Genomic DNA, 21611 nt, shown 5'->3' on the forward strand with positions numbered 1-21611 from the left:
CTTCTACGAAACAAACTATTTAAGCACTTGAGATGTACATATATAATCTTCGGTTTTAGATAAGTTTAAGAAACATGATGTGATTGTTGCTTGTAATAATATATTATTTGACGGTAGTTCCAGTATTCAAGTGCGAAGACGGTTAATCAGTTCTAACAAAATGGTTGTACAGTAACACGAGAATCAACCGGTACACTCGGCACATTTATAGAAGCTAGGGAGCTTATTTAGAGACAAATTCCTGAAACTTTCTAGCTTTTGTTACGTGAAGTATGGAAAGCCATAAAAAAAAAATATATATATATATATATATATATATAGGCGACACATAAGCCCGGTTTCACACTTCAGTTGTTTTTGTTTTGTATGGAATATACGCGAAGTTTTTTTTTTTTTTTTTTTTTTACACGATCAATGGTGATTAAAAATATTCTCGACGTCCAGAAAACTCCAGATTTACATCCCGTATACGACCACTCACTTCGTTATTTCACCATCTGTACCGATACAGCGAACACCTAGACGCATCTTCCCTAACACCGCGTCACTGCAGAGAGAGCAATATCAGCTTAGAGTAGACGAACCTTTCGAGTTTCGCCAAATAAATTGACAGATCGGCACCCGGTAAAATAAACAAACAGAAAAAGGAGATTTCGGGGCTGCTTGATAAATAGCGTAGCAGCGACTGCGGGACATATGAGCAGCCCAGGCCCGTGTATACACCGTATATTCGCCACCTCGGAGACCACTTCGTCTCCCTTAGGAAAATATAATATCCGGGCCACTTTGCGAAAAGCGCCACCGTCGCGTGCCCACTCATGGGAGCCCGCCCCCGCTCGCTCCCCTTGGCTCCCTCACTTAGGGACATTTTGCCGCGACTTTGCTTTCTCTCTTCCCGCGTGCCGATGTGTCTTTTCCGATGTGGCCGGGCGGAGATCGATGAAAGCCGTGGAAAACCAAAGTATTGGCTCTTGGTAAGAGATTGTGGTTTTGCATAAGCCGATTCTTAGGCCATACTGATGGTACTAGCTGCAAAATCTATGCGTCTTTTTGTTTGTTTTTCTCTCTCCCTCTCTCTCTCTTGTTTATAGGCTAAGTTGGTGTGGATAGAACAACTGTGATTCCTAGACCCTAACGAGAAATACAGCAGCATGTTTAGAGTGCTGGTCTGTGTGTTTTTTATGTATCTTTTCGCCTGCACTCTAAAAAAAATCCCGCGCGTCCACTTCCCCGCACAACACTCGGAGAGCTAATCAGCGCAACTTACGGAGGCAGCTCAGCGAATGACGATGCCGAAACATCTGCGTTTTTTGGTCTAAACAGAAGTTTTATTTTTTGCGTTTTGTTTGCGTTTTTTCGTCTAAACAGATGTTTCGGCATCGTCATTCGCTGCGTTTTTTGGTCCGAACAGATGTTTCGGCATCGTTATTCGCTGAGATGCCTCCGTAAGTTGCGGTGATTGGCTCTCCGAGTGTTGTGTGGGAAAGTGGACGCACGGGATTTTTATAGAGTGTGCACAAATGAGCTATTCTTTTTTCTTCTTTTCTTTTTTTTTTTTTGGGGGGGGGGGGGGGGGGGGAGGGAGAGGGGAGAGAGGGTTTTAGCGAAAACGTAGGGTTTTTGGATCCCAAAATGTTTAATACCTCGAGCATATGCCAAATGTAAAGCTTACTAGTTTCTTGGTGTATATCTGAATACTAATTGTCCATTGACGTTTCACTAGATTCCCAGCACTCCATCATAAAATGTTTATGTATTCGACAGGACCAGAGAATCACTCAGCAATGTAGCCTATTCTCAAAATACGATTTCGTCATTCAGAAGTAAACAACATCTATGCCAATTACTCTTTTGAGCATAGGGTAGAGCAAAACGGGCGTTAGTCCAAATACCGTCATACAATCCCACATACTACACTTTTTTAGTTAAGACGTTTCCTGTACAAGATGAATACTACTGAGAACTACGTTGTTAGCAGCAAAAGCCAAAAAGAGACGTTTCACATAAAACACTGAGTGCCGCTGGCAACGTATGAGATGTCCAAATTAATATAAAACACTGAGTATGTTAATCATGTTGAATTGACCTGAGACTATGTATAGAGAAGAGCTGAGTTTGGGCCGTCGTCCTCTTTATTTTCTGTCTCTTCGACGTTTTGATGGTCCTTCTCCACCCCAATCTCAGGTTAATTCAACATGGTTAATATTCACCAACTCGTCTGCACCTCAGGGATCCACTAGCGAGGACATACGTCCTCGTTAGTGGATCCCTGAGCATTTCTTAAGTGGCAAACGCGCTGAAACTCGACGAGAGCACGCCGCAAAAGCGGCAGACGCGATGCCTTGGCGTCGCCGCGTGCTGTAGCGTCGCGCTTGTTGTAAGACGCTGAAAGATGCGTTGGCGGCGACGCTGACGCGCCTAGCCGTTCGTCGCAGAGAGAACTGTGAGGTGCGTGCTCGTGAGAGCGGAGCCAATGCGGAGCGCATGTTCGTCTGCTTCTTGTACACGGGTTTCGATGATGTCTGAACGCTGTGACAGTACTGTGGATCATGTGGATCGACCCCCGTAAGTGATGACGTCACAACGTGGCGCTCCGCTCCAAACAAACCGTTGCTAAGGCCGTTGTTATGGACAAATGCATGGAGGCTCGACATGAGGTTAGATATTGTCTGATAAAAAAGTTAATACTTTTTTTGTAAGCACTGTGACTTCTCAATATCTAATCGTGAAGACTTTCTCTATGGTCTCAGTACCATAAAGCGTTGACGAAAGCCCGTAATAATGTTTCACAACCGGTTTTGCCTTGCTAGAATACGACACGGTCTTCGCGGGTACTGTGGCTCTTTCTGAGTGGGTATACGCTACTGTGTTGAATCAAGTTGGTGACGTTCGACGACATTTCTATTCTCGGGATCAACTTTCTGTGGGATTTCGGAAGTGAAAAGTGCCTGGGCACAGCTTTGATCGAGACTTGAGGTGCACGAGCGCGCGAACGCTTTCACGTAGAGCTCTCTTCCGCAATATTTGAGGTGAACGCACTGTGAACCCGAATCACGTACGACGACGACGTGAAGTGCATCAAGGTCGAAGTGCAGGCCAGCACACGTTTCGAGAATTTCTGACAGCACAGTTGCTTCAGTGCATATATGTGTGAAGAAAAAAAAAACCAATTGTCCGTAACATAGAGTAAATTATATATATATATATATATATATATATATATATATATATATATATATATATATATATATATATATATATATATATATATATATATGTGTGTGTGTGTGTGTATGTGTGTGTGTGGACGCGTGCATGACCGCGAAGGAACGCTTTCCTCTTTACCCCGCAAATCCCCCCCAAAATCGTCGCGGATGGAAAAGGCTCAACGAGCGTAAATTGCAAATGAAGGTTCAATCGGCGAACTTGTGCCAGAAACAAGAGAAGGAATGTGTGGAAACAGCAGCAGGGTCCGTCGCGGCGTCGGCGTGCCAGCTGCCTGGAGCGAAGGTGAATGTGCCTCGCCATTGGGAGAATCTGAGTGAGTCTGCAAAGCTCACGCTCGACTTCTTATCTACTACACACGGCATCTCAAACGTTTGACCTAGAATGTTCGAGACTGACTAGGCAAGGTCATTCTGGCCTTCTGATCTTTCACACTCGGGGTAAGAATAAACGCGAATCTTCTAGATGTAAGGAGAAGCTTTCCTTCTTGGTCATGCACGCAGCAATATAACTTACCCCATGTTATTACCCAGCTCCTTCGCAATTCTGGGTCTTACTTAAAACTGAAGTATCAGTAGGATATTTTCTCTCTGTGATTACAAGCAGGTACAAAACACACTCATATTGCGCCCTTGAAAAACGATTTCTGGGGTCTCAAGCTGCTCATGTTAGAGTCACAATAATCGCTCCTTCGTTACGACGCACGCCAACTGCAAAATTAAAAAGAGGGCCCGATGCTGCTCAGATATCATGTTCTAAACAGATGATTTTTCTCGCTGTATTTTTAGCAGATCTCCATGCGCGTGGTGATTCTCGTCACACAGTATCGTATCCCACGGAAATACAATTCGTATTTATAAACCTGGTAAGTTTTCTTTAGCCTGCCATGTTCCAAAAAAATACAAAAACAAAATCCTATCATTGTTCAAACTATTTAAACCGTGGCGGCCCGCATACTTCAGTCATTCCGTGTGCGTTCGTCAGGAGTTTGTCGCCTGCTGCAGGCATCTCGAGACGTCTCGAAGACCAGAAGTTGTAATCGCAAATATTTCACAAACAGCCGATTCTCGGCAAACTTCAGTCGTGGTAATTGAAATCTAGGCTCTCTCCATCTATTCTTATAGACGTTTAAACACCATATCCGAATTTTCACCGATCGTTCTTTCGGAGCGAAATCCAGTCCCAAGTATTCGTCCATAACAACGCCCCTAGCAACGGTTTGTTAGGAGCGGTGACGTCGCACTTACGGGGCCAATTAACACAGGACTGCTTTTTTTCTCTCCCGTCGTTCCTAACGTATACTTCACTGAACTTGTGTAGAGCTGATAGCTTCCCCATAACGATATATATATACCTACCTCTAGACAACCAGCGAGGCTGTGCACTTCTGAAGGGAAGGCGGACCAGGGGCAAAGCTCGAACTCCACTTTGGAAGACTTCCCAATGTTATGTATACGCAAGAAAAACAAAAACAAATTAGTGGAGCAGAAAAAAAAAAAAGAAAAGAAAAGCGCCGCGGGTTTACAGGGCGTTACGAGAACGACGCAGCTAAGGCACACCGTTATCAACTCAACAAGTATCTGCACTTGGAGGCAGTCGCTGTTTACGGTGCCGCTTCTTGTAAAACGCTACAGCGTCCAGGACGAAGCACCAGGAACACATTCGCAGGTCAATGCCCGGACGGAAGCGGTCGGGGACGAGCCCCGTGGGACCAGCAAAGAACTCCGCGACGCGAAGCGGTCCCAGCTAGAGAGTCCTAAATTTGAAGTTACGGCGTCCATCGTATCCTTCGCCTAAGCGAGTGAGCGAATTGCATTTTGTGAAGAGCGCTCGCCGGGATCGGTGCACGGTATATACCTGGCCGGTGGCGTCCGCCCACGCATTACGTTAAACTTGATGACACGCTGTACGCTTCTTGTGATTTTATTATTTCTGCTCACATATCAGCCGTCGTTACGCACTTGAGACTAAACAGAAAAATCCGGAAAACCGTTCCCCAGTCTTTACGGTACACTTCCTCCTAGAACTGTCAAACAAACGAGCTACAAACAAAACAAAACAAAAAACAGCCCCTTCCCCTTTTCTCCTCCCGGAAAAACAAAAAAAGATGGAAGGGTCAACATTGCTTACCTTAGTATCACCCTCCCATGACCTAGAATAATCCAGCAAACGGGTACCATAGCCTTAAAGGATTATCGATTTAGTATTTACGCCCTAAGGCTAACGATGAAACTTTTGTGCAAGAAAAGGGGCAAATGTTAAAACCAGTGTGCAGTTTTCTGTTTCGCTTTCTACAAAAAAGAATAAACGTTGCGACGCGCTAGCCATTTGTAACCTTCGTGCACGTGTAATCTTCACACAGTGTTGGGTAATGTACATCTAAAATGTACTTGAAGTAAAGTACAAAGTAAATGAGACGTTATGTACTTCAAGTAGAGTAATAAGTACACTGGGTGCAATGTACTTGAAGTAAAGTACTATAAATACAGTGTACTTTCAAAGCAAAGTAGAATTATTATAACACAATATTTAATGATGCCCTTTCATTCCCCTGTACAATGATTTCTTTTTATTGGTATGCATTGCCCAGGGGTAATAAGGGGCGGACGACCTATTTTCAAAAACAGCGGCGAATATTGAATGAAGTCAAGTGGCCACAGAGTAGTTATTTTGGGGAATAAAGCCAAATTTAGAAGTCCCTCTTCTGAATTTGGTGCCGCTTGCACTATAGATTTTTGCACCCAAGGGGGTTAAATAAATGTACAAGGAGAGAGCATGACGTCAGCCCCGTAGCCTTCGCCTGCAATTCTCTCGTCGTGTCGTCTCGTTAACGAAAAAACAAACAGTAAGTGTGCAAGCGAGTTGGTGATAACTAATCATAATGTGACACCTGAGGTTGGGGTGCGAAACAATTAAGGAACTTTGAAGTTGAAGGAAAAGAGAAAAGAGTATGTCTCAAAACATTGTGACGTTCTCCTCTGTTGTCCTTTTTCTTTGACTTGAAAATTCAATTTTTCCGCACTACAGTCTCAGGTGCTACATTATGATTAATTTTGCTCTACTAATATTTTAAACCTCCTCGCTTGCGCTGACCGACCGAGAAATAGCGAGAGTTCAAAAAGCTACGGGAAAGCCGCCCCCAGAAGAAACGGAGGGATGAGTCATCAGCTCCCGTTTCTGGTCAGGGTAGAATATCCCTCCCAGTATTTATTCGGAATTGACAAAGCATCAATTCGTGATACAAATTTAAGAAAACCAAGTTTGGGGAATGTACCTTGAAGTCTGGAATTGTGCTTGCCTCAGAAAGTACCAGAAAAATATACTTTAAGTAAAGTACAAGTACATACTCAGATAATGTACTTCAAATAAAGTGCAAGTTTTTTAAACCTACTTGAAGTAGTACTTTAAGTACAATGTACTTAAAGCATTTCCCAACACTGTCTTCGCAAGAGTTTGAGTTCATTCACGCGCAAAAAAAAAACTGTTCATACTGTACTTCATGCCACTTTTACCTAGACAATGACAACAGTAAAGACTTCAAGTGCGAGCTCGCTCTTGTAAGTGCTTCGACTGAATCAGCGTTCGTGCAGCGGTAGCGCCGACCAAGGCTATCCGTTCGCGTTAATAACTTACACTACAGTCGTTCTATTTTTTTTTTTTATTATTATTTTTACGCGCGCGCGCCTTTTCCAGCTCAATGCAGTAACTTTCGTCGCATATTGTTACTACTAACACTTTATATCAGGAACCCCAACCAAACAAGCCTTCAGACACGTCTTTGAGACATAATGGAAAAATTGGTTTGCGTTTTAAAGGGTTCATGAAACGATATTTTTACTTTCTCTAAATACTACTCAGAATTACTCCCTAACGTCAAACACCGAAGAAACTTGACTCAGTTTTTCTGTCTGAGCAATGGCAGTCGGCAAATAAATGCGAGAAATATGAGCATCGTTCATCCCCTCAACGCGGAACCATAACAAGTGGCCACGTGGCCTGGTGCCTACCCTATGCCGCCAACGTTAATCATGGACACGCGCTGGAGTCGACAAAGTAGAAAACGCGTATTGAGCTCCAGGCATTCGCAGAGTTCGGCTATTCGGTGTCTCATCACTGCAGTGGTTGGGCACGGGCCACTACCCGAATGTCGGCCGAGGCATCGATTGTTACGAGCCGAAGTCGAGTACTCACGCAGTTCTCGTGTCCAATCCATGAGCCGCGGGAGGGAGATCGGTGGCCGAGTGGGCTATACTGACGCAGGCATTCAGCAAACATGCGTGGCGCCACAGGAAGTAAGCGGCTTGTCCGGGAAGTGAGCGCTTGGCAGGCTTTGTAACCCTTTCGAGTGCTGGTTCGAAAAGCGTCGAGGGCGCTAGATTTCCGCTTGTCACCTCAAGAGAGCCTGCTTGTTGCGCAGTAAGAACGCATGCAGACCCGAGAAGTATCATGGGAAGCCACTCAATGTAAACGTTTTGAGATTCTAGTTGATCAAGTGTGCATATGCCCCAAGTTTAAATGCCTCAGTCTCGGGATTTAATTCGGAGCATGATTATTAAAACCCACTCAAAGACACCTGAAAGTACGGACCAAAACATTGACTGAATGCACTAGGAATCCCAGCAGACGCCCGACTTCCGGTACAAGCATCAAACTTCCGGTGGCTCCATTTGCGCCCTGCTCGGAAAGCGGCTATGCGCCATCCAGCCAATGCTACAAGCGCGATCTCTGGGCTTTCAGCATTCCTGCCACGCACGCGCGCTCGTGCAGTGCAAGCACTGTTCAATGCCACATGCTCGCACTTGCAGCATCCGGCTGTGTCTAAATATAAACTAAAACTTTTTTTTTTTTAGCGCACGTTAGTTGGGTGCACGTGGAGCGAAAGCTCGCGCTGCAGAACCCAGGGATCCTGGGTTCAATCCCCACCCCTGCACGTTTCGATCTGGAAGAGCATCGTACCGGCGTGCGGTCGTGAATCACTACTGCGTGATACACGTTAAAGATTCTAGGCTAGCGGTTTGTGCTGCACTGGCTAAATTTCTCATTTACAGCTGGGAGACAATTCATCCGTCGAGGCAGGCTAAGTTCTACAAAAACTTGAAAGTATAAAACAGAGAGGACGAGGACGGAAACAGGACATCTTTCATTTAGCAACAACATAGAATGACACAACGATAAAACCGCCCCCCAAGGGTCTCATAACAACAGATTTGGGAGAGAAATCATTGAATCATTTGCCACGGGGACTGTAAACAACAGCATTTCTGCACCTTCATTATCATTGACAAAGCCAGAGGTCGAATTCTTAACACCAGAGATGACTAGATTACTGACACCTCGTCGTGACAGCTTTTTAAACTCTTATATTTATAGTACATTTTCCTTTTGGACTGCAAACAAGAATAATTCTGCATTATCACTGACAATGACAAAGGTCGAATTCTAAGTAATCAGAGATAACTAGATTAGGAATGCGCTTCTCAAACTTTTATATTTAGTGTATTCCCTCTCCTTTATAACTAGTATCTCCTTTCCCCCTTTAAGAACGTTGAGACCCTTGGGGGGCGGTTTTATCGTTGAGCCATTCTATGTTGTTGCTAAACGAAAGATGTCCTGTTCCCGTCCTCGTCCTCTCTGTTTTATACTTTCAAGTTTTGTATCTGTTAACCAACACGCTCGTTTTCAATTGTAGCTAAGTTCTAGGCTGTATAAACATGCATGCACCCCAAATTTCTTTTACATGAGCCGCGCTCGAATGTCGTCAGGCGAGTGGTTTCGATCCCACAATTCCGTCATCAAGCTTGGCAAAGGCAAGACTGAATGAAATATAGTCCCCCTTTATCCTCGCAATTTAACCGCGACCAAGAAGCTTCTGATTCAGTGGCGGTTCGTGCGAGTATACTTGGGCCAGACTAGGACCATCACGCCCCTGTAAAGTCAAGAACACTGCAACCCGATACCGGTCCATGACCCCTTTCATTTGGGCGTGATTGTAATAAACCGGTGAGACAAACCGGGGCGTTTAAGCTGCAACTAAAACACAATAAACGAAACAGGTGAAATAATAACTAACTCTCGGTAACTGCGAAATGGGGGGGGGGGGGGGGGGGGGGCGTTCTGAACAGGGAATACACACTAGTTAATGTCGCCACAGTGCTCTTATAGTTCGGGGTTTCTGTTTGGAACACATGGTCTAAAACCTTCGGCAGATTTTTTGGGGGAGAGCCTCGGTTTTGACGTGTACCGGAAGAATGCAGATAAAGCGGAAAGTCTGGCTCTTCCCTCCTTGGTTCTCCCAGGAGGAAAAGGGATCGTAAAAATGTCAGGACGGCTAAAGTTGTCCGTGAACGATTTTTACGATCTCGAAACTGCTCCACGAAATGGGAGGAAAGAAGAGTGAGTACTTTTACCGGAAAAAGTCTAAACTTCATTTTAATTTCAAAACCTTCTCGACTGCGTCCACTTTACGAATAGTTGGGGATCAATTTATGGATGTTAACTAAACACAAAACACGAAAAATAAACACAGCGAGGCCCAGCTACACGTGGTCAACCCTTTTCTGATAACCAAGTCCGAAGTATCCAACCCTAAATCTCTAATTTGAAGGAGACAAAAAAAAAAAAGACACCACGAGCTATGATTTACCGTGCACGCAACTTGTCAGAATGTCGCAGTCTACCATATAAACTAACCGTAGTTTTATTTCGCAAATTTTCTTACCACGTATATGTTGTCACATCACGATTCACAAAGGTTTACGCTTTACTTCTTTTGTTGTTGCTATTTTTTTTTTTTTTTTTTTTAATATTGGACGCGCGGTCGGACACCATTCCTCCCTGGAGGAGTGTTTTACCCCTTAACAGCAGGCTGAGCTGCGGCGAAGCGACGAACACAAAATCACCATGTCAATTCCGCTGTGTTAGCTTCTCTGCAGTGCCCCCCGTGCGCGGTGAGATGCGCACTCAACGGCGCTCATTACAGCGCCCGAACATACCTGGAACAGAGATTTGGCGAAACGCCTGGTTATTTCATTGTGTTCAACAGGAAGATAGAATAAAATCCTACTTTAAGCTAAGCGAAATTTATCATAACTCGCGCAAGCGTGCCGTCAAAATCAGGCAGTGTAGCAACGCCTGAATTGATGGCTTTTGTATAATGAAAAAAGAAATGGGCTTTTGGCGCCATATTGGCGCTAATTCTTCACAATTTAGTGAAATGCAGCAGGATGTAGAGGGGTAAGCATTTTGGTTGAGTTTGACACAAATGGCGCAGCTATCAGATTCCTTAAATAAAGGTCGTTTCTAATTTGTTTGTTTTTTCTTCACGCAGCGTGCGACTGTCACCCCCGTGGGAGCGTCTGGGCGGACCTGTAACCAGACGACCGGCCAGTGTCCGTGCAAGGACGGCGTAACGGGCATCACGTGCAACCGCTGCGCCAAAGGGTACCAACAGAGCCGGTCGCCCATTGCGCCCTGCATCAGTGAGTATACATAGGACCGTGTGACGCTGACGCTTCGGTGCACTTCCGGTGCAGAGCTCCGCCTTCCTGTTGAAGCCTAGAGGCCGCCATCTTAGCAGTACCAGAAGCCAGCCTATCGTGACGTGGTACTCGCTTCAGGCGTCCTCTCGCAAAACGTGCTGCAATATCTAGAGTCGTGCACCTCGCCAAAAGTGATGACGGCTCTATTCCAATAGGGCTGAAGAGCGCAAGTGTGCCGAAAACGAAGCGTAAATTATCACTACTTCGTTTTTCGTATAAACACGCAACATTACGTGAAGTGGATGTCACTTTTGTGGGAGGGGAGGAAGCATGACTGCCACACCGTCGTTGGTGCATTCGAATGAAACGCGGGAGTCAACCATGCTTGCTATATTCATGTCGCATACCTTTACATCTTCTCAGGTATACTTTTGATTCGGACGACTACAACCGCGCAATCCGGCGTCTGGCGTGCACTTTGTCGGAAAGATGGCGGCACGCTGCCATTTAGCGACGCGGGCGAGAGCGCTGGCCGTCTCCACTCCAGCCGTTGTTTACCTAACCTTTCTGGAACAGCCACTGTAGTTCTACTGTCCAGGATTTCGACCATTAGTAAGCAGGAACCACTAGAATATGAACCATAAAAATAAACGCCTTCTACGTTCTGCCACCTTGGTCTGTTGGCTGTGGAACGCATTTTAAAGGCGCGTTCAGTAGCGCCTCTTTTGCCTCCGAACGGAGTGCCTCGAGTCGGAGACATCGGAGCGCCTACTGAACGGCAAAAAAACCCGCGGCTCCAAACCTGCTTCTACGCAACTTCCGCTTCCTCCCCTGTGACAGAAGGTCTCCGAATAAACTGGAGGCAGACGATGGCGAGCACGATCGCTTTTATTTGACGCCGGTATTGAAGAAGTCTTTACAAGGTCATTGAAGAAAAAGCGGGTGATTGTACGCATCAGCGCTGCTGTTCGAAGCGATGCAACGCGATCGAGCCCTTCGCTTGGCGGTGCAAAGGCAGCTACTGTTATAAAAGCCACAAAAAACGTCGTCAGCACACGCAAAATACAGAGCTCAGCGAATCTACCCCGCCGGTTGCGATACTTTTATACGGCCATAAGTTTGTTCTGCCCTTCGTAACGAACTTCCTATAAGATGTATTCGTATAGTATTCGTATAACACGGGAAGTTCAGCCGCGCTCGGCGATCAAGGTTTTGTCGGCCGAAGCGAGCCTCAGCCAACGTGCACCCCGATTTAGCTACGCAAACAAAACATTAATCGGTATCATGCTCTGCGTGAGTGTCCAACCGGCTTCCAAAGTCACGTTCATACCCTGTTTTGCTCTGTTGAGCGCGGACAGGACTATCGTCAGTATTACCGAGTTTCCGTGCAACGGTGATCAAGACACAGCGTCAAATGAACGTTTGCGTTGTTTATTAGCATATTCAAACCAAACAAAATACGGTCCAATGCATTTTCCGAAAGAGCCTTACCTGAAAAAGATATTCGAACGCGTTATTCGTCTTACCTTGAACACTTTTCATTAACAAAAGCGAGCAAACCGCGCACCCGCGACAGAACCGAAGCAGCTTATCCCGCCATATTGTTTGTTTTTTTCCTCTTTTAGCGCCGGAAATCGTCACCATTCAGGAAATTACGCCAGTTTAGCTCCTTTGACTCTACGTGCACCGTCTCCGGACTTGGTGCTTCGGAGCTTGACTCCGAAGCCCCGGAGTTACGTGCACCGGAAGTGACTTTTGGCCGTCCAGTGGAAGGAGTCAGTGACTCCTTGACTCCGGGGCCGCTACTGAACGCGCCAATGGATACGCGTTCCGTTGGGTACGCGTTCCGTTGGGTACGCGTTCCGTTGGGTACGCGTTCCGTTGGGTACGCGTTCCAGTGGGTACGCGGTGGTGACGTCACGATCAAAGATTTCTTTTCAGCTCAGAGGCAACAAGTTATGGTTGTGCTTTACACATAGTTTGGCTCACATTATATGCCACGGCGCCGATGGGACTAAAGCATGAGCAGACATTCGTCTTTAACCATTTGAACTCAAGAGGGCGGAATCGTCAGTTTTAGATGTGGATTCTTTGCTGTCCTAACCTCTGAATCTGGATCGCAAGGACACGGCAATTCCTCCGTGGAAGCTCGGTCTTGGTAAAATAACAATCTGTTACCACAGATTTTCTTTGTGGACTTGAGCTCTCCGCGTCGTTATGCTTGTTTTATTCGCTTATCTATTTGGCCTTCCGTCAAGAGTGAAAGCTCAGAACTGAGGTCACAGACTGTCCTTCGTACAGACAGAGGACGACACAGTTACCGAGGTCTTTTGATGCTTTCGCAACTCAAACGGGTGAATAGAAGCTTAGCGAGGACATGTGCCAAGAAAAAATGGTAACGCTCCGACGCTCTTATTCGCTCACCCGTGCTCTAGCCTTCGCCTTTTGACAAGATATATGATACAAACGAAGCATGAAGAGGAGAGCAAGAAGAGAGAGACAAAAGCTGCACGAAGCGCGACCACATACGCGTTAGAAAGTTTCCCGAACACTGTATTCCGGCACGATGGTCTAGCGTTTTCCAGAACGACCGCATTCAGAGCTCACTTTAACGCCAATCAATCTAGGGGTTCTGAGGCTAACCTAAAGAAAGGCAGAGTGCCCAGACCCAATTCTCCCTTAATGACGCTCGCTAAGGTACATAGCCTGCACTGACGACAAATCAACAGCCGTTGTGAAGGACCTTATTGCTGCACGCGCACCTTCTACAGCGCACATTTCTCACCAGGCACTTTTGTTTTCTTTTGCAAAGGCACGTAGAAATGACCGTTGGTACAATGCAATGCCGTCACGTGCAAGCCATTTGTTTAGGCAGGGAGCACCAAACCAGTGTGAACACGTCTACCTCCTCATTCTATACGCAACTTTCACGGCCTATGGTGGGCGGACTAGCTTCTATCGAAATGGCTGCCATCTGGATGATCGTCTTAAAACAGCAGTACGATGTTTGGTCTGCGATGTGTGAGTATATCTAATTTTGTAAACTGCGAGCGATATATAAGAGCCCTACCTCATACTTCCACGTCAGGAAGGTGTAAGTAAGCATTGTCTATCCGAAGCCGGTCATCCACGAGCTAGGGAGCGCGTTTCTCACAACGCGGTAATACCATCGCTTAACGTTTTCCCTATCAACTGCGGCAATGGTAGGATTTACGTCTACAATTGCCGACTTTGCGGTCGTAACCTTCACAGCGGTTCAATGCAAAGTTAATTGAAAGCGAATAATAATGCGTTTTTCACAGCGCGCGGAACTGTCGAAGCTTCCATTCGTCTTTTCTGTAAATCCCTTTACCGCCCGCAACTTTTTTCTTTTTTCTTTTTTTTGCCAGAAGTTACGAGATTCGAATATTCAATTAACATTGTAGACGCTCGCTGTCCTAAGTTAGTACAGACTATAGTTTATAAATTCGAGTGCCCTGACAGTAGATACGCGTTTTGACTGTTTACCTCAAATGCGAGCGCGCCGAGTTGCCAATGGTCTCTCTACTTGCACGTATGATCCAACCATGCCAACTACTAGAGCACACTAACAGTTGATGACAGTCGAGGTTGCACACTCGCGCTTGAAGCTGGGCAGCTGGAGAGCGGATCCAAATGCGTCAGTCAGTAGCTACAACACCCCCAAAACCTAACAAAGCTTCCGGGTCAGAAAAGCAGCCCCGATAAACCCACAGCACCTAGCCCATAGACAGATGCCCCATCGGCGATCTCGAAATTCCTGAGTCCCCTCGGTCGTTGCAACAAACCAACAAGTATAAAAAAGCCAACAGAAATTCAAACCTAGAGTATCGTCACCGCCACCACTTTTCGAGGCACCACCACTCAGTCGTCCCGCACCATTACCCCCCCCCCCCCCCCCCCCCCCCCCTTTTCCTCTTCCCCTCTCCTGACCCTCACTGGAGGGTGCCGTTGAAATTTCATACTGCGTGATCTCGATTTTCGAGGCCCCGTGGCCTCGTCGCCGGTATCTTGGACTCCTTTCAACATCGCGATGGGGAGAGCCGTCTGCTCTCATTCTTCTCAACTGTCCCGCCGCCAAGTTTCACCTAAGGGAGAGCCCAAAGATATGACACGACTCCGTAAACACCTCTAAAGCTGGCCCCACCGTGAGACCTCCACCCCACCCACTCGCTCCAAGACACCCTGTCCCCTTCTCTTTCTGCCTCTGCCCTTATTATTTTTTTTTCTTCCAGTTTTTATTTTTTTAATCTCAGAAAAGCGAGGAGCAGACTCGAGATGCTCGAGGTTTTCTGGAATCGCGGTGGGGGGAAAAATTGGAATCAATCATCCGGTGCCCCGGCAAATGACAAGGCAAAATTTTTGCGGCCAAGCTGCGCGTCTTAGATGTGTCGCGCCGGCAGCGCGGTGTCTCCATCCGCGTGCTAAATGAGGCAGCAAATAGCGCGTCTGGCGCAAAGCGTCTGGTCTGGCTATCGTACTCAACGAATGTTGATCGAAGACTCTCGGTATTGCGAAACAAACTTATTGGCAGCTCACGCTGCAGAACACGCCTTCCACGAAGTGCGAACGCTGTGAATTTTCTGAACCGTATCGATCGCTGCGGCTTGCCTTAAATTAATATTTTGTTTTGTAGTTTTTTTCAAGGGTCGGGGTTCTGAGAAACGGGGGGAAAAATGTATTCCCATGAGCTGTACAATTTTGTTTTTGACGAAAAATATTTTGCGTTGCGTTCTGTGACAGAGTATGAGTGATCCTTGCGTTGCGCGGCTGACCACACGTAGTGTTAGCGGTCAAGCGCGGCTGTCAAATTAGGGGTTCTATCTTACGCAAGAAACGCGAATGAAAAAAGGCGCCTTTCTATAGTCACTGAGAAGGTGAGAACGACAGGGCGTTTCTTTCCGAAGCGGCCAGCGCCAAGCACACGTTCGCTGCCTTCCGCGGTGCTTTGGCTGCACGTGCACGCTCGAAACTCACGAGGCGCAGACGCGTTACCGCAAGAAGGCAGCTCGCGCTGGAGGCGGAAAAGCTGAAGGACCTCTGTGCCGTTTTCTTTCTGTCAATGACCATTGGCGACGTGAGCGATTGAAAGAGTCGCTGTGGTCGGCCCACGACTAGGCAAAGGATGTCTCATCGACGGAAATAAGAGGAATGCAAGAACTTTAATTTTGACGGTGTTGACAGTGTTGCTTTGATACCGCTATGATTTCAGGCTTCCAGAATGCTCATTACAAACAACATCGAGCTTGTTGTTCACAAGGTAATGACGTCACGAAAGGTAACCGAATGAGGGCGCCACCGAAGCATCTTGCCGCTAATACTCTGTGACTGCTCTCGATACCACAAACACGAGAGCACGAGGTCGCTGCATTGAAGCGTTCTTCCGCAGAACGAGCGCTCGCGCTAGATGCAGGTATCAAAGCGAGGAGCGCGGGCTGGCTCGCGCTTGTAGCTTTGGCTGTAGTCTCAGCTTAATTGGATACTGACACTCCCCAAAAATTATTTTGTATTTTTTTGCCAGGCAGTTCATTATGGTGTCAGAAGACTACCCAATCATATTTTGCTACAGCGTCACGCAGGCACGTAGTCAGGATTTTGTTTCGGGGGGGGGGGGGGGGGGGGGGGGGGGGCACCCATGACGAAATTCTGTATGAGGGGGAGGGGGGAGAGGAATTCCCAGCAAAATGGAAGATTTTTTTTTTTTTTTTTTTTTTTTTGGGGGGGGGGGGGGGGGGTCGGGTTCCATGGACCGCCCCCCTGGCTATGGGCCTGGGCGTCACGTATATTTTTAATAAAGTAAAAAAAACGCAACTGCTCGAAACCGAAACTGGACTGGGGAGGAAGAAGAAATATAAAGGAGAGAGAGAGAGGTGGACGGAAGTCACGTGGCCATGATACTTCCCCCCCCCCCCCCCCCCCCCCAAACAACGCATTTGCAGCTTTTTAGAAGCCCAAAAAAAAAGTATCATATCTCTTTTTGATTTTTAATATTTTGTGCGTGCCTTCGATGACCTACGACTTTGATTAAATTTGGTGGTTGTGTCTAAACGTTAGAAAACGGCCCGTGACCACGGAAAGGGGAGTGAGCGAAACTCAATCCGGCCAGTTCTCGATCGGCCCTTTTCGGGCGGAAAGAAACCGAATTTCGAACCGCAAATTCTGTTCTGGGTAGTTGGGCTTTCATATGTAATGTACAAATAAAAACCTTGGCGACTATAAAAACCCTGTCAGTGTCCCTTTAAGGGCGAACGGAGTTATAACAGTTCTAACTTCTACTTTCTTTTGTGTATTAGTTAAACATAGTGGCACTACCTTTCTCCATCCGTGTGCCACAGTATACGTGGCACGCATGTTGAATGTGGCACTTATGTTGAATCCTTTATTTTTATCTCCAGAAATACCCACAGTCGACCATTCCCTCATGACGTCATCCGGGTCCGGTAAGTAACACATCTATTTTTTTTAAATATATATCTCTAGTTACGAATCTGTTTTAATATGGTTAATACGCGTAGTGCCTTTGAGAGAGACAGCTGTCGGAGAAAGTCTCTGGGTAGGGGCGGGGCAGTCCTCTATGCCTCTTACTACGGCTTTCTACCTAGGCAGTTTTGACTAAGCCTGATGGGCCGTTAGGAGGCACTTGCGAGGGGAGGGTTTGTGTAAATCACTGTGACCTTACAGGCACGGAACTATTTAAAGTATTTGGTACTACAGTGAACAGTTTGAGCGGGAACGCCGGAACGCGTGGTCATCGATACATGTTGCGCCACCTCGAGGATGGGATGATAAAAAAGCGTAGTGGAGAGGGTGTGCACATCGGAGTAAACTTAACAAATGAGCGCACACTTTCGCAGCCCCTTCTCCACTCCAGGGTTTCATCAGGCTCGAAATAGCGCAGCATGTATCGAAGGCCACGCCAGGCCAAGCGCTCCGGCGTTCCCGCTCCTACTGTTCGCGATATAGTACGTCGTTTTGTCTTCACCTGCGTGACTCACCACTTCTCGCCATCTTCACAGAACAATGTGCCAAGTGCAAGACGACTACCAAGAGGATCAACCTTCGCAAGTATTGCAAACGGGACTTTGGTAAGATACGCTCATATCGGACTTCGACTCTCGAACAGTATGAAAACTCGATATCATTCTATAGCCTACGCCAACTTACAAACAAGCTCGCGTTTGCACATCTCAGCTAGATGTGGGCACTGTGCTTGCGCAGTGCCCATACTTGTGAGAAATGAAGCACAGGCGCATGCGCCGTGCCGGCGCCAGTGACACAGCATGGATGGATGGATGGATGGATGGATACGGCTGAACCCTTTTAATATTTATAAAATTTAAAAGCGCTAATAAAGACGAGGACAAAAAAGGAAGGAGAACAGGACAAGCGCTCGTCCTGTTCGCCTTTTTTTTTTTTTGTCCTCGTCTTTGTTAGTGCTTTTAGATTGTATAAGTAATGAACCGACTCGCCCGCTTCGCCACTTTAGCCCTTTTAATAGGGCGGCGGCTTGCGCCGCCTAGCCAAAGTCACTAAATCCAAGAAATGACTAATTCTTGGATTCATAAGCGCCGCTGCTAATGAACATTTAGCAGCGGTGCGACGTCAGCGCCACGCGTTTGTCTACGATAGGAAGTTTAAGCGAATCGTACACCTTGGCTGCCAATATAAAAAATAAAAAAAAAATCATATTTAACAACGGAAAAGAAAACAATCCTGTCATTCTTTTTGAACTATACTAGTCACAGACGCCGCTCGCCTGCGTGGCAACATCGCCATGATACGGCGTCGATACGTGATTGTTAATGAAACAAATAACTGTAATGACTTAAATAGCTCAGTTGTAAAAAGCAGCCGTCATTATTTCTTAGCCTACATCTTGTTTTCACGCAAGTACAACATTAGTATACAACAAAAGCTCTTAAAGGGATCATGAAACGATATCGGGTCGGAATGTTCCTGACTTCGCAGAGCCGTATACTGGTCCTAGACTGGCCCAGCTATACTTGCACAGACCGTCACCGATAAAGAAGTTTCCTTGTCGCGGTGAAATTGCGAGTATAAAAGGGGACTAGTTCCTTCAGTCTTGCCTTCGCAAAGATTGATGTCGTAATTGTGGGATCGAAACCACCCGCCTGACGACAGTCGAGCGCGGCTCAAGAATTGGACAGGAGAACTGCGTGAGCACTCGGCTTCGGCTTTTAACAATCAATGCCTCGGCGGACACTTAGGTAGTGGCTCGTATCCAACCCCTGCGGTGATGAGAATAACCCAACTCTAACAATGCCTGGAACTCAGCAAGCGTTTTCTACGTTGCCAACCCCAGCGCGTGGGCATGATTAACGTTGGCGGCATGGGACAAGCACCAGACCACGTGGCCGCTTGTTCTGGCTCCGAGTTGAGGGCATAAACGATGCGCGTATTTCTCAAATTTTTGTAGTTTTGCCATTGCCTTTCGCACTACCTAGAAAGAAACACTAAGGCAAGTTTATTTAGTTAATAACGTCATGGAGTTATTCGAAGTTGTATTTAGCGAAAGTAGAAAAATCGTTTCATGTCTCCTTTAAAGCTTTCAAGAATGATCGTACTTGCTTTAAAAACAACGAAACAAAAAGCACTCAATGTGAAATCAGCACCTCGACATACTGACTGTTGACTTATACTATAATCGTGTTGTGCGCTCGTTTACAAAGCGCGAATTAAGTCAGCCCCAAGGGACGTCTGATGACTCCGCTGTAGATGAGACATTAAGTGCAGTACCACTGGTAGCTTGGGGTCTTTAACGTGCATCACCACGTCCGTACGATGCTCATCCAGATGGAAAGGGGTGGGAGAGGGGATTGATTGTTGGCTGAACTTGTCACCACGAAATAAACAAATACCGACACTCCATTAAACCTATAGATTTTTTTTTTTTTAATTCGTCGCGCAAATAAAGTATAACTTATCCACGAACGCTCGGGAAGGAAGGCAACCTAAAATTCGTTCTATTCCGGAAAACGTTCACTGGTGTTCTGTCCAAGGTGGTATCTGCGACCCGCGATCCGTCACGTACAGCATAGGTACGTAAAAAGCAAATACACACAACACAACTTCTTGCCGCAAATTTGGGAACGGTTGCAAAAAAGAAGAAGAAGAAGTGGATTCGCCGACTCCTACTCCGTGCCTCTTTGCTAAATCGATTGGCACGGCGACCCGACGTTTCTGTATCTTGTCCTTTTTGTGGTTTTGTAATGTGGAAAACCTCGGCGCCTTATCGAATAGAACCTGTCGGGACTGCCTTTAGCGAACCTTTCGCATCTGCCATGGAACCGCTTCCGTGCTTGCATTAGGGCTGGAACCGAAGCGCGGAACAACCAGCTGAAAATCGCACGAAATTCGGAGCATGCGAAAATCCTCTTATTACTCCATTTCCAAAAGTAAAAAAAAAAGGCGAGTATTTATTGCTCGTAAATTACAAATGTTTTTCTTGAAACATATATTTGCGTTCCTCGCTAATATATATATCTATATATATATATATATATATATATATATATATAATCTCACATTAAACATGGCGGGGAATATGTTTCCCATGTTCCGACTTTCGCGCGATTTTTAATTCGTTTTTCGCGAATCCGCCTTGTATACGTATACCTATGCGGAGCGGAAACGGTTTTTGTCGTACGTGACAAAAGTGGTGTTCAGTGTGGACAAACTTCCAGCCTTTATGCTTGGCAAGCTCTCCGGGTGCACAAGGTCTAGTTCATCGGGCTTCCTGAAACTCACGACTTACACGTGCACATTGGAATCAATTTGTAGCCTGTTGCAGGTTAAGAAAATCGGGAGAAACTTTCCCCACGAATCCCTGCACTCTTTCTACTTTAAAAGGTTAAAAACGCGAACAAAACAAGAACAGTAAGGACACAGAAACGACAGGACAGGCGCTAACTCTCAAGTGATTTTATTAGAAACCATAGTCTTTTGTATACACACTCATATGCCCTACTTGCTTCACAACTAATCACCACTCTTACAAGTAACCATCCAAAAAAGTCACTCCTTTTAGATGCAGATAAAGGGAAAGCGCGCTGACGCATTTGTCATCTGTCTTTTTGATGACAAACGCTTTAGCGCGCCTTCCCTTTATCTGCTTCAAAAAGAAGTGACGCTTCTAGATGCCTGCTTGTAAGAGTGGTGATTGGTTGTGAAGCAAGTCGGGCAAATGAGTGTGTGTATACGTATTTAAGACTATGGCTTTCAATAAAATCAGTTGAGAGTTAGCGTGTCCTGTCGTCTTTGTGACTTTATTGTCCCCGTTTCGTTCGCGCTTTTAACCTTTGAACTCAGTATAAGCCAACTCGCCCAAACCCAAGATTTAATTTCTACTTTAGTAGAGTGAGCGCTGGGGAGAAAAACCCCCAATCATAGCGAGCAGAGAGCTTTGTGGGAGGGGTTTGCCCGCTTTACTTAACCTGCAATAGACTACAGTATTCGCTACACTGCAGCCGGCACTCACGGCGAATAGTTTAAGGTATTTTAAATCGCAGCAGCGATAAAATCGCGCTCAAACAAAACTCTTCAAGTGCTTCCGGTGGATTATTTGGACGGGGAAGTTAAAGAGAGATTTAACCAACACCCCCTGGATAGCAAAGGCTCATATTGCTGAATTTTTCCACATCGCCGAGCGGAAGCCAGTAAGGGCTTGGACACGAGCTCTTCCTCGGCGTTCGACTGAAACTCGTGTTCTCAGTGATTGGACACGAGTTTGAGCCGAATGCCGACGCAGCGCTCGGCGTATAAGCTGTGCCCCTTGCTGTCCTCCGCTAGATGGCGTGGAAAATTCTGCGCTCTAAATATTTTTTATCCAGGAGGTGCTGGTTAAGTTAAACTAACGTAGAATTATCAAAG

At 46.2% G+C, this 21611-nt stretch overlaps 1 protein-coding gene across 1 annotated transcript in view; it reads left to right on the forward strand.

Moving 5' to 3' along the window:
* LOC8025014 (netrin-1) overlaps positions 1-21611 on the forward strand; it is a 192091-nt gene that overhangs the window by 164371 nt on the left and 6109 nt on the right. Inside the window, 4 exon segments of the mRNA XM_042293935.1 lie at positions 10553-10566; positions 10568-10703; positions 17117-17161; positions 17738-17806. Coding sequence (XP_042149869.1) covers positions 10553-10566; positions 10568-10703; positions 17117-17161; positions 17738-17806 — 264 coding nt within the window.

The sequence above is a fragment of the Ixodes scapularis genome, unplaced genomic scaffold, assembly GCF_016920785.2.
Source record: "Ixodes scapularis isolate PalLabHiFi unplaced genomic scaffold, ASM1692078v2 PGA_scaffold5__190_contigs__length_132052651, whole genome shotgun sequence".
Classification (NCBI taxonomy): Eukaryota; Metazoa; Arthropoda; class Arachnida; order Ixodida; family Ixodidae; genus Ixodes; species Ixodes scapularis.